We start from the raw sequence: 13,604 nt of genomic DNA, 5'->3' as shown, positions 1-13,604 counted from the left end.
CTAACTTACATAATTATACTTCTATAGTCTACATGCCATAGTTACGCCATCTAACTTACATAATTATACTTCTATAGTCTACATGCAATAGTTACGCCATCTAACTTACATAATTATACTTCCATACTCTACTTGCCATAGTTACACCAACTAACTTACATAATTATACTTCTATAGTCTACATGCCATAGTTACGCCATCTAACTTACATAATTATACTTCTATAGTCTACATGCAATAGTTACGACAACTAACTTACATAATTATACTTCCATACTCTACTTTGCCATAGTTACGACAACTAACTTACATAATTATACTTCCATACTCTACTTTGCCATAGTTACGACAACTAACTTACATAATTATACTTCCATACTCTACATGCCATAGTTACGACAACTAACTTACATAATTATACTTCCATACTCTACATGCCATAGTTACGACAACTAACTCATATAATTATACTTCCATACTCTACTTGCCATAGTTACACCAACTAACTTACATAATTATACTTCTATAGTCTACATGCCATAGTTACGCCATCTAACTTACATAATTATACTTCTATAGTCTACATGCAATAGTTACGCCATCTAACTTACATAATTATACTTCCATACTCTACTTGCCATAGTTACACCAACTAACTTACATAATTATACTTCTATAGTCTACATGCCATAGTTACGCCATCTAACTTACATAATTATACTTCTATAGTCTACATGCAATAGTTACGCCATCTAACTTACATAATTATACTTCCATACTCTACTTGCCATAGTTACACCAACTAACTTACATAATTATACTTCTATAGTCTACATGCCATAGTTACGCCATCTAACTTACATAATTATACTTCTATAGTCTACATGCAATAGTTACGACAACTAACTTACATAATTATACTTCCATACTCTACTTTGCCATAGTTACGACAACTAACTTACATAATTATACTTCCATACTCTACATGCCATAGTTACGACAACTAACTTACATAATTATACTTCCATACTCTACATGCCATAGTTACGCCATCTAACTTACATAATTATACTTCTATAGTCTACATGCAATAGTTACGACAACTAACTTACATAATTATACTTCCATACTCTACTTTGCCATAGTTACGACAACTAACTTACATAATTATACTTCCATACTCTACTTTGCCATAGTTACGACAACTAACTTACATAATTATACTTCCATACTCTACATGCCATAGTTACGACAACTAACTTACATAATTATACTTCCATACTCTACTTTGCCATAGTTACGACAACTAACTTACATAATTATACTTCCATACTCTACATGCCATAGTTACGACAACTAACTCATATAATTATACTTCCATACTCTACTTGCCATAGTTACACCAACTAACTTACATAATTATACTTCTATAGTCTACATGCCATAGTTACGACAACTAACTTATATAATTATACTTCCATACTCTACATGCCATAGTTACGACAACTAACTTACATAATTATACTTCCATACTCTACTTGCCATAGTTACGCCAACTAACTTACATAGTTATACTTCATAGTTTATTAGGTTTGCATACTGGAGCCTTAGCTTATATACTTACGCTTCCGAAATGTCTGAGCCTTTCGTACAACATCCATATTTAATACATTACGCTTCAACAGCTTCCGAGGTTTGCGTTCTTAATGCATGTCTTAAAAAGAAATGTCAAATACAACTTCTAATGTTATAGCTCAACGCCCTTCTTTACAATATGAAGCAATAACCACTCGTCTGACAGTTTGGTTCCACAGATAAGAACACAAGTTTATATTCTGTTTTGGTTCTACATAATACCTTCAGACTCTACAGATGAAGCTATTCAAACGAATCATAGCTTTGAAAACACACCTGTATTTCCACGTCTTGGTTTTGAAAGACACTTGGCAAACCTATAACGACATGTTTTGTTTCGACGTTTTTGGATGTACAGAATAGTTAGCCGAGGCAATAAAGTACGTGACATGTTTTACTTCTAAATCTTACTTTCAGCTGCAGTGTCGTTAATAAGTTTTCACAGTTTCAACACCTACGAAAACGAATATATTCATTAATGTTTTATGCTTACCAAACTGTATTTTTAACATTTTACTAAACATCTCTCTTTTTCAGACAAGTGAATGGTTGTACAACTTGCAATTGTCGAAAACAAGAGTCTTACGTTACTGCTGTTGTCCAGAAGGACGATACAAGTGGTTATGAAATTGCTTGGTTCAAACTGAAAGGGTCTTGTAAATGTATAAATGTGCTATTTTAGATGGCGCTCTACAGTATCGTATTTTGCATAGGGTTAGAATTTTAAAGAAAAAGAATTTCCCCGGCTTTCCTTACATATTATACTGGCTATTTTAAAAAAAGCCTTGCATATCTTAGGTATAGTTCCCTTTATTTTGGTGTATGATTGATGGGTGCAATATGGGTTATAGAGTATACAGCTTGGCCTTACTCCAGGTGTGCTGCTTTCAAAAAGGTGCTAGCTCTACTTAGTCATTTTCACTTCCTGACTTCAGAGGTAAAATGTATAAAAAAAGAGCGGATAATTTTTATTTTTTATTTTTACATTTTATATATTTGGCTTTTCATTCATTGCAATTTCAGAAGCTGGTATTGTCTAATTTGGCAAAATTCATTTTCCTCATTTTAATAGCTGCTACGGATTGTGTACTTTAGACTAATTCAGGCCTTTGGTTTTTTCGAGCACAAGGGAGCAGTCATTTTAGCTAGCATAGTGTTACGATCGTGTGCACTTTCCAAAATTACAATACCCAAAGAAATGTCAGCCACATTACATTAAAGTAGCATAGGGGTATGCCAACATTCTCTTCACTGTGCATGTTTTAAATGCAAATAACTTCACCTTACATACGTCACTCTCTCAGAAATACACAAGTACTGGTGAGTGCCTCCTTAGCGTAATCTTGGTTGTTTCCCTTTGTATCAAGGAGTTATCTTCTCACGTTTGGTATTTTCATAATTATCCATACTACAAAATACGAACCTTTGATTAGCTGTTAGTTGATAACAGTAATGATAATCGAGAAACATCAACATTGCTCTGTTTTATGTAAATGCAAAATATTACATGAATTCATTAAAAACTATTTATATACAATCAGCTGAAACTCAAAAGTGCTAATTCAGCATAATAGTGTATAATAAAGTATCTAGCATGGAAAGGCAATCCCTTGTAAGAAAGGGAGGTAACTTATACAATATACAAATAGAGAATACTCGGAAAGAAATACTCCATTCAGTACAGATATATTCATGGATGGACATTAATAACATACATATGCAGTATTGTTTCTAATTTTGCTAACTGTCAACATTTGCTGTTCCAATTATGTTCATAAGTGATATTTTATAACGAAACATTCATAATGGATATTGCTCTTTATTACATTTTGAAACTTCAGGTGTCAACTTGTCATCTTAAAATGCCATTTTTATACATAGTATTGTTATATCCTACACATTTCCATATTGTTATCACTATCGCACGATTTCTTGAAGTCAAGAAGTAGTAAGATAAGCGCAGGTTTGGATTAAGTGTTAGCTCTAGTTCAGAGCCTTCTACCCCCTCCCATGACGTTGTCCTTAGTGCACACATGCGAGCCCAAGCGTGAACACCCACGCGCGACTCCGATTACGTTGCCATAAGAAGCCCATGCAAGACCATCGCCACAGGTGTAGATGGCTTTAACCTAATTCAATAACCAAACAAAACCACTACTACCATGTTACTATACAAGTCTTTAAGATTGTCCAAAGATGTGACAAATACAAATACTAAGACAAATACAAGCGCGGGTACGACGCAAGCGTAATGCAGGTACGTCGCGTGTACGGCGTGAGTACACACAATTCTAAGACGTACAAGTTTATTATCCACTGACCAATGTCGTGATTTGCATCAACGTTCGTGTGGAACAATTCTTGGATATGTATGTAACAGGCCATGGAGTAGTAATTCTAATGGTGTAGTTTTCACACTGATATAATTAATATAGGAGGGGTTGGGCGCGGGTACTTTTCATCAGCCTGTTCACTTCAAGTAAAGCTGGCTACCATGGAGCATTTAGTACCGCGGTATACTGCGATATTTCTAAACATACCACAGTATACTGAGATATTTCTAAACATACCGCGGTGTACTGAGATATATCTAAATATATCGCGATAAGTGCAACAGTATACCGCAATTATGTTAGTGACCACAAAATTCATGGTCCGGAATAATGGTATGACATTTGTTTAGGGTTGGGGGAGATTTCCACCTGTCAATAGCTAGAAACAAAATTTCCTCTGAAATATAGCAAAATAAGACCGTAAATTTATATATATTTGAAAACAAAATGAGCTTATGATAAAGAAAAATGAAATATATAACCTAAAAAGAACATCGCATCCCAGTCAGTATCTAGTAGGAGGCGAATTTGTGATGTATATGTTAATTGCTGTATAAGCTATAATTTAGAAACTAACAATGGTGGGTTGATTACTATAGCTAAGACCCTGCAATAGACATTGCGCTGATATTAGACAGTTTAATATAATAGGCAGGGATACTTTGCGTTGGAGGCCAACACCGTGGCAAGATACTTATTGGAGAAGGGCAGCAAAAATAAAAGAAACTCAACAAACGGGAAAATATTTAGTGGACTTAAAATTCCGTAAAGTTCAAAACAAATAAAAAACAACAAAAAAACAAACAAAAGCTCTTCTGAAAATCTAAGGATAATGTGTAGTCTTACAAAGGAATACATGTACTTAACTCGTGAACATATACTGGCAAATAACTAAACAATGACATGTTTTTGTTTTGTTTATATTAATCCAATATTTTTTTTCAGGAAAGTAGGATTTTCCCGAATACTTTTCACAACATTACCTTTGGCAACCACGTCGGCATACGTGACTCGTATCAGATATATCATTAAAGGGTGATAAATATAATTATGATTGTACTATTCAGGCTGAATTTTGTGACAAATATAATTATTCTGAATAAAGAATTTTTTAACATGTTTTTCTTATGAAAAATGAATTTCCGCATAGTCCTTATTGACGGAAAATACCGAAGAACCGGTACAGCAGAAAAGTACCGTGCTTCGTCCCGGCTTTAGAAGACACCGCGGTATACCGGAAATACCGAGGATCGTTAATTTGAAGCATGCATTCTTTCACTTATTTGTTAAGTATTTTGTGAGCTAATCAATTCTCGTCTTATACTTCTGGTCAAGACATTGCAGGCTCGAATACCACATGCGGAGAACGATATTTTTCTTCGCAAATAGTTGCAAAGTCGAAGCTTTGGTTGGTTGTACATGAAAATTAAAAGCAAATCAGAAAATGTAAGGTCGCTGTCAATTACAATTATGATGCAAGTATAATTCTTTGAGACGTAGTTTTGTTTGAAACGACCACTGAACCCTCTAGTTCGTCGGTTTAATTTCTAGTGGCTCATCTGGGCATGAAAACTCAAACCGCCGTAGTTGATACTGACAACACATCTATTCAGACGGGTACTTAACCGTTTTTGGTGTTTATGTTTAAGATTAAATTTATCATTACATATAACTGATGGTTTCTGACCGCGGCTGTGAGGTTGCGGAATTTACTGAGGGGTGTTGAACCAGCGGACAGCGGATGCTAAAACTGATGGTGACTTTTTCCACTTCTCGACGAATGTATTCATGAACTGGCGCTAACAGCCCCACCCCACCCCCCAATTACTTAAGTATAATCTTGTTAAGAGTCAAATGGAAATCGATAGTCGGGACCACACTAATGTACCAATATCAACTCGATGCCAGCTTGATGTTATAGCAATGACACGTGGAAACACCCTGTTGTTGACTACACATAAAGGCATAAACATACTTGTGAATTGTTTCTACAAGGATGTATTGGAGCTAACCAACAAATCCACTCAGGTAGCATTCCATTTTGATTATGTTGAATCAACAGCGATTCGGCCAAGTAAAGAAAAAATCTCGGCTGTTATTTAAAAAGGAGGCACTTATCCCTGTGATATATTCTGGACGAAAATGATGACAATCAATTCAGAAACAATTCAATGGTGTAATAACAATGGTTCTAGTTGAATGTAGTGCCAGGCCCCAAGAATACACATCAGAGGAAATGTAAATATCCCCAAGTAGTACCTTCTATGACTGTATGACAGTAGTGCCAGAAAATATAAGTACATATGCGTGTTGCACATGAACAAAGTCAGCCAGTGGAGCCATTATTCTTCGCGATCACGTTAATAATATAAGACCTCTTATCGACACTCAATGTTACATCGCAAAAAATGAATCGAAGAGGACCAGCACCTTCGACATGAATTTACCAAGCGAAGAGCGACAATCGTTAAATACAAACGCATTTGTGTGCTTGTATATGCTATCGGCAAGACGTCACAATCACTGTTGGTTTTGGTGTGGCGTTTATCAGGACTGTGTCAACTATTATATGCACATCAATCGGTTTTGTTGTTTCAGCAAAATAACTGGCAGAGCTGGTAAAGTAAACTCTTTCGGGCTGCATTCACGAATACATGTATATTCAGAATTTTTCACAGCAGCAGAAAATAGTCTCCATACTATTACCAAGCTGTACTCGACCACTGCTAGGGATAAAATATAGCATGGATGCGTTCGACACTGCGTGGGCAGTAATGGAAAACAACCAGAGACTCCGAGCACAGATACAGAACCAAAGTTTTAATAAGTCTGATTTACTAGCAGTGAAAATAGAGTAAATGTTTGCGTGTTTGCCAGTGCACTTATGATTGACTGACAATAGTAACATGATAATTGACAGCCTCCTACCCCCCCCCCCCCCCCCCACATTACTATCCTCTGGCATGGAAACCTCATGGCAACGTTCAGATTCACGCTGGGTTAGTATGCATGCCCGTGTGACGCGAGTACAAAAGTAATGAGGTAGGTGGTGTAAGGCTTTGACATAGGTAACAAAAATCCAAAACTGCTATTTCGTACTACTCATGATTTAAAAATGGGGTTGATGTACATGTACATACACAGGGTATGAGGATATGTCGGACTGTCGAAACAATCAAGGGCTTACCTTAGAAATCATGTTTCTACTATGAGGTGTACACACCTGTAGTATCACGGAGAGTATGACACAGGTGAGTTATTCTCCATGGATAAGATTCTTGAAAATGAAATTTTCAAATTGTTTCAAATCTTTTTGAACTCATGTAAGTGAGAAGGAAAATTCGTAAGGTATAAAAAGTTTTTGAAAAGACTGCAGTTCATTTAGATGCTACAAATAGGTAACTAATAAATTCAGCAGTTGGCTTTTGAATGCGGATTGTGAAATTTCCTTCTTCAAGGACTCTCTGGCACGCCTCAATTCCCCACAGAAAACCATGACCTTCTGTATGATGAGGCTGTGGAAAATGGGCAGAGCTGTGACAGCAGTTTCCGCGATTTTCATCCATAATGTGGTGTCCGTTATCGCCATGCTGATCAATATGTTGGTTATAGTTTTCTCTGCTGTTTGCATGGTCGCTATTGTGACTATGGCTACGACAGTCACCATGGTGATCACCCTGTGGATGTTCCGCGTTGTGATCATGATGATGATGACCAGCGTGAAATAGCTGCTGAAAGCTCATATGCATGGCGTACAGAAGAGCTGCTGATTTGCTGCCAACATTTGCAGACAAGTGACTGTGCAGGTTGGCCTCAATGACCAGGAGAAGTCCACCCTTTTTGAGTACCCTTAGAAACTCTGCAGTCGCTTTACTGGGATCTTGGATGTGATGCATTACATTAAATACAAAAATACAGTCAAACTGGTTTGTCCAGGACTCTGGGAGTTGCTGTGCATCGCCTTTCATAATTGTGAGATTGTCTGCTGTTCCTCTCTCCTTGACGCTGTCCAAAGCTATTTTGACATCATTATCAGTATGTTCCACACCAAACACGCTTGACTTCGGAAACATTTTAGCAAAGCAAAAGGAGATATTGGCCTTTCCACAGCCCATGTCCAATATCTTCAAGCCAGATTCTGTAAAGACAAAATGTAAGGAGATAGTGGCTTTTCTACAAAATATGTCTATGACTATCTTCATGCCTGATTCTGTAAAGACAGATATTGGTTGCTAACCACGACAGTTACCAACTTCGGCAAACGCTACAATGTACTTAAGTCCATATCCGATATTCAATTGCGTTTGTAACCTAGAAGTATTTTCTTGCTTTTACTACTGTTATACAATTATAACGGCTACACGTTTCATTATTACTGTCCACAAACGAAGTTACCACATTGCAGAATATTGTAGGATATTAGGTTCAGAAACTGAATGGATAGAGGACATTCTATTACTGTTAGAATCTTCTATCCTTCTGCGCTTCCAGTTCTATATAAAAAGGAGCAGAGAATACAAATAACATATCCAAAACAAAAACACAAAAATAACAATTAAGAAAATTTACCTGGGGTTATTTCAAGACCAGCCTCTTTTATACCTGGAATAACATCCGTCTCTATCAGTCGAGAACTTGTTTCTTCCTTGTGCTTGTGAAACCAGTCTAGCAGCTTTGTTGCATTGGAGTCAACTAAAACGAAAATTTGTGGACTTTAAGTGTAACGCATGCTTTAGTGTGTAGAAGCCATTAACACATCAGAAAATGGGTTGTATATGATTGCTCATTTCAACTGAAATTTACGAAACGAGTTTCATAAGCTGAGTCTTTTCGAAATGAAATAAATGAAACGTATATTCGGATGCAGCGGACACTACACCTTCGTCTTACATCAGGAAAACACGTCATTTGTTATGTCATGAGGTGGTATTATGTTTGCAGTTTTGAAGACACATTATATAGTTATGAATGTCTTCAATTCTTGTTTTTGCTAATATTGGTCTTTATATAGTTAGAACTTAACTTTGGCTCGGCATTATATAGCCAGCATTGTAATGATGTGTGCATATATCTAGATAACTCATGAGATGACCTGAACTGTGTACTCGTTGGCTTAACTAGATGTGTTTTTACACTGGTACGATGATGGCTTTTGTACAGTGAAAAACTTTTTTATTTGTTTCAGAAAAACTTACCTTTTGATATATCGGCTAAGCTTTTCATTCATTCAAATTTCTTGCACATAAATAAATAAATAAAAACCAAAATTTTCAAAGTACCACAAATTTATTTTTAAGGATATATTCAATCTAACAGTTTTTACCATTCTCTCTTCCGCTCGTTATCTCTTCCATCGCCTGCATCCATGGCCCAAGCGCGAGGGCAAAACCTGATGAATGCAAAAGAGAATCCTGGTGGTTGGCAGGAACATGGAAAACGTCTCCTTCGGGATCAAATTGTATTAATTTCTCCGCCACCATACAACTCAGCCATAATTTCACCAACCTGAATATGGTGAATCATATGGACTATTTAGCATTCAAGAAAAATTATTACACTATTTTGATAATTATTTCTTGAGAACAAGGACCACAGCCTTGGCTTACTCATGCTGCACATGTTTCGTGGAGGACTTAAGAAGTGGATGGATGGTGAGTGATGGTAAAGTGTTGTTTTTCATGCACAAGTGCTCTTTAAATACAACGTTTCCCGAAACATCTTTTCTTTATCTTTATATGCATCTAGTGATTATCTTACCCTTTAAAATCAAGATATAGCGTTGTTATTATTATTATGATTATTATTATTATTATTATTGTTGTTATTATTGTTATTATTATTATTATTATTATTGAACTAGTTAATTAAAATCCTTAACGGATTTAAAGCAAAACAACGTACCTCCCGAGCAATATCCGTTTTCCACGGAGATTAAGTCATATTGTTAAAAGGTATAATGTCATCTTTGTACAGGGAGAATTGATTAAGACGTAGACAGAAATAAATATTCGTTTCCACCTCATAAAAAAATACAGTTACATAAACAGGCAACCAATTAAAGAATATTACCGTGAATTTCTAATAGACGTACGATTCCTCTAAAGTGAGGTTTCCTTTATGGCAGGTTTGGTGGAGATTTCTTGTAAATGTATCAAATTCACTAACAGCTCAAGCGATATCCTTTTCATTAAGACTTGTAAGCGAATTACATTTTAGAAAGAAATATTTTTAATTTGTCAATGCAATTTTGGACAAAATGTCAGGTTTAGATAAAAAATTTCGAAAGAAATAACAAATTTAGCAATAGGAACAGTAATTCTGATTGTGAACAAAATACGTGCTCTAGAATCGCCCGTTACTACACATGAAAATACCAGAAACCCCGCACAATGACTTAATTTGATACATAGCTCAGAGAATGACTTACTTTTCGTCAAGGCTGACCTCCGTGGCCAGTTCTGTAGATGTTAGTGGTCTGGTTGCTTTGCATAATTTTTCGAACAACCCCTTTTCTTGTCCAATAGCGACTGCATATGTAGTAAATCCAGAGGAAATAATTCTCTTGAGATGACAATCAAATTCTAGGGTATCCATCTATCTGTAAAAATAATACAGTGGATGTATTCGTGGATTAGCAAAGTATCGGGCACACACACACACAAATGAAATCAAATTGGCCAAGTATCAGCAACTCATCGATGAGTGCCAGCAGAATGGATGGAAGGCCTGGAATCTACCGGTAGAAGCTGGAGTCCTTTTTTGTCACCATGGTAACCTAACATAATCTTTTATGAATAAGCCAAAGTTTCTCTTCCAACAACAGTTACTTATTAAGTTATTCATCGATACTGCGCGCATTTTCATGGATTTGTATGATATTACATTACTGTGATGTTGGTCACATGCTTTTGTTTATATGTGCTCTAGAAAAACAAGGAAATTTCCGCACATGCAGCCACGGGTTACAAGGAACGTACTGGATTGTCGTCCATGGCTCGCGACGATGGAGGAAAGCATGTGCGAATCGTAGTCCTACAACGTAGGACACATTGCCCAGTATTTTTGATCTGTTTATTTTGTTTTGTTTAGGTGTAGCACTTAAACAATAACATGTGATATGTCTTACATTGTAGGACTAGGACGAATTGATATTAGCTGGCAAGTGACTACTGATTCATTGCGAAAAATGTAACTCGTGTATTCAAATATGTTAGTTGGGGAAAGTGGGTCAGCGTATCAAAATCATTAGAGTATTATAAATTGTTCCCATGTAACCACTCAATAACAGATTTTTCACCTTTGAAGATTTATTTCCATTTTCATTTTCAAGCGTAGGAAGCATGCAGTTTGTTTACGAATGCAAGTACTGTTAGAGTTACCTCCTTTTGAACACCGTTGCTGTTGAATGTTCTTGACCTTGCGGGTGGGGAAAATGTGTTACTAAGTCTGCAGTGTAAGACATCTACCCTGATATTGGCCTGCCTGCTAAGTGCCGTTCCATACTCTGTAACTAACGACATGTATGACTTGAAGAAAGAAAAAAAAAATGAAGAAAAAAACAGATTATGTGCATGTTCAAGCTATAACCCACTTACACGATACAGTACATTAGCCATGCAAGGCGTCTTTCTTTCGAGGTACACTGGACAGGAATTTGCCCCAACTTATCGTACTGTTCCGTAATTCAGTTATTTGACTATCACATAAAAGTTCGACAACAGCAACGTTATGTTGGTATGTTATTTTGTATAACAGCTATTCAGACTTACCTGTCATAAACACACGACCAACAAATTCGATTAAATCCTCCAATGTTACTCGGCGTACCTTACCATACATATCCTCGTATTCAGAAACACTGTTCTAGAGTGGGGTTGTACTTTGAATATTGATCTTGTTTAAATGAGAAGGAAATTGCACCACACGGTACTGACATTAAAGAAATATTACGATAAACACTGTAAACTAATCTCACAGATCTATTAAACCTTGTATGAAATTGGCATCTGTCGTACGTGATACGTACATATTAATATATACGGTCGTTAAGTGTCTAACAAACGGAAGGACGCATGTGCTCGGTTCATATTGCACGGTTAAATGTACATACAGATCAGGGAGGATCTAAAATTGTATTCAGTGTGTTAACTAGCATTTTGGCTAGATCTCAGACTCCTGTGATTAGATACAACCCAGCATACTTAATTTAAAATAATTACCGAGCAACTTGATCTCCGATGTACAGAGTAGTTACCGAAATTGGAAGGTGTGAGGTGTCGAGTCGTGCAACTGCAATATCTACTGATTTTGTGTTCAAGTCATTAATTAGTGTAACAATAAATTATATCCCCTCCCACCCCCAGTCCTTATTCTGGAGCGCCTTCAAATAAAGAAAGTTGATTGTAATTTTGGTTCTCCAATAAGTCTGCACCCACCTCCCTTCTGCAGCAGTTGGCTTTGGTGGTTGCTACACTATTGCACAATTTGTATAACTTGGCTGTACTATAGAGTGTGAATAATAATTTATTTTTATAGTTTGACTGTACAATAGAGTGTGTGAATAATAATATATTTGTATTGTTTGGCTGTACAATAGAGTGTGTGAATAATACTATATTTGTATTGTTTGACTGTACAATAGTGTGTGAATAATAATTTATTTGTATTGTTTGACTGTACAATAGAGTGTGTGAATAATAATTTGTGCTTATGTAAATATTGCTGAAATTAAGAAATTATATTATTTCGGTAAGTCAAATAAGACATGCGGTATTAATTTTTCTTCACTGACAGAAAAAGTCATAATTTATTAATTGGTATATGCATACATACATTTCAACACTCTCCAAGACTCCCAGACAAAATAAAATATATCGATTTTGTTAATTTCTAGAAGACGAATATCACTTTCTCTTCGAATGCCCATTGTACTTGAAGCTTAGGAAAAATCATATATCTATATATTGGGGAAAAAACACAACACATTTCATATGTGACATGCTAAGCATATTTAATTATCAAGCTTTCAAGTTAGAACTATTGTTACTCCAGTTACCTTAGACAGATATAGTTTACATCAAATAAACAATATACAATACTGATAACTGAAAATTGTTAATAAGTTCTGTAAATATCCATATCTGATATTATTACAGTGATGCATTTTGTACAACTGCCTAATTATACACTGCATGTACAATGCTTACTTTTCAAGAAGGAACAATACTGTTGAATGCAATCTAATGTCTCTCTCTCTCTCTCTCTCTCTCTCTCGCGTTATATATATATATATATATATATATATATATATATATATATATATATATATATATATATATATATATATATATATTATGATTCAAATGTATAATTTACTTCCTTCAGTGAAGATGAGTTCATATGGCATGTATGCACAAGTGCCAGTTTACTTAATGCAATAATACATTTCCATAAGATGGCATTTTGAATTTTCAACAATATTTACATAAGCGAACTGTTGATTTATCATTGTCGACCTATATTATTTTTCTCGAATGTGGATCGAGAGCAGGATAGATATGACAGTGGTTATGCACGATGGGTAGTTAATGGGCTACGGTAAAGGGATAAAAGAGACCCTCTGTAACTTCAACATTA

At 35.7% G+C, this 13,604-nt stretch overlaps 2 protein-coding genes across 6 annotated transcripts in view; one reads left to right on the top strand and one right to left on the bottom strand.

The window, feature by feature from the left end:
• The window catches only part of LOC149791055 (uncharacterized), a 34,302-nt gene extending 31,858 nt beyond the window's left edge, over positions 1 to 2,444 (top strand). For all 3 annotated transcript variants that reach the window (XM_089972970.1, XM_089972968.1, XM_089972969.1), the window contains one exon: positions 2,173 to 2,444. In XM_089972970.1, coding sequence (XP_089829096.1) covers positions 2,173 to 2,317 — 145 coding nt within the window. In that variant the 3' untranslated portion in view covers positions 2,318 to 2,444. The remainder of the gene's footprint in view (positions 1 to 2,172) is intronic.
• A 662-nt stretch (positions 2,445 to 3,106) lies between these two features.
• LOC149791054 (uncharacterized) lies at positions 3,107 to 13,053 on the bottom strand. Of its 3 annotated transcripts, none has more exons than XM_089972965.1 (5): positions 11,738 to 13,053; positions 10,396 to 10,566; positions 9,292 to 9,473; positions 8,538 to 8,660; positions 3,107 to 8,106 (listed from the first exon to the last, which is right to left on the bottom strand). In XM_089972965.1, exons 2-5 carry the CDS (start codon positions 10,560 to 10,562, stop codon positions 7,346 to 7,348), a joined length of 1,233 nt encoding a protein of 410 aa, XP_089829091.1. In that variant the 5' UTR covers positions 10,563 to 10,566; positions 11,738 to 13,053; the 3' UTR covers positions 3,107 to 7,345. The 3 variants fall into 3 exon arrangements, with proteins under 3 accessions (XP_089829091.1, XP_089829092.1, XP_089829093.1); XM_089972966.1 differs by lacking the exon at positions 11,738 to 13,053 and adding an exon at positions 11,348 to 11,717; XM_089972967.1 differs by lacking the exon at positions 11,738 to 13,053 and adding an exon at positions 11,564 to 11,715.
• Positions 13,054 to 13,604: the final 551 nt, after the last annotated feature.

Source organism: Sinohyriopsis cumingii, chromosome 10 (assembly GCF_028554795.1).
Source record: "Sinohyriopsis cumingii isolate HCF-2022 chromosome 10, ASM2855479v2, whole genome shotgun sequence".
NCBI lineage: Eukaryota > Metazoa > Mollusca > Bivalvia > Unionida > Unionidae > Sinohyriopsis > Sinohyriopsis cumingii.
Note: the sequence above shows the minus strand (reverse complement) of the source record. Positions and strands in the feature narration are given on the sequence as shown.

Bases quoted from the DNA above. Each gene is read 5' to 3' on its own strand.
- LOC149791054 (XM_089972965.1), bottom strand. From the start codon at position 10,562: ATGGATACCCTAGAATTTGATTGTCATCTCAAGAGAATTATTTCCTCT. The intron at 8,661-9,291 runs GTAAAAACTGTT...TTTTCGTTTTAG, and splicing joins AACGAGCGGAAGAGAGAATG to TTGACTCCAATGCAACAAAG. The intron at 8,107-8,537 runs GTAAATTTTCTT...TTGTCTTTACAG, and splicing joins TGGTCTTGAAATAACCCCAG to AATCTGGCTTGAAGATATTG.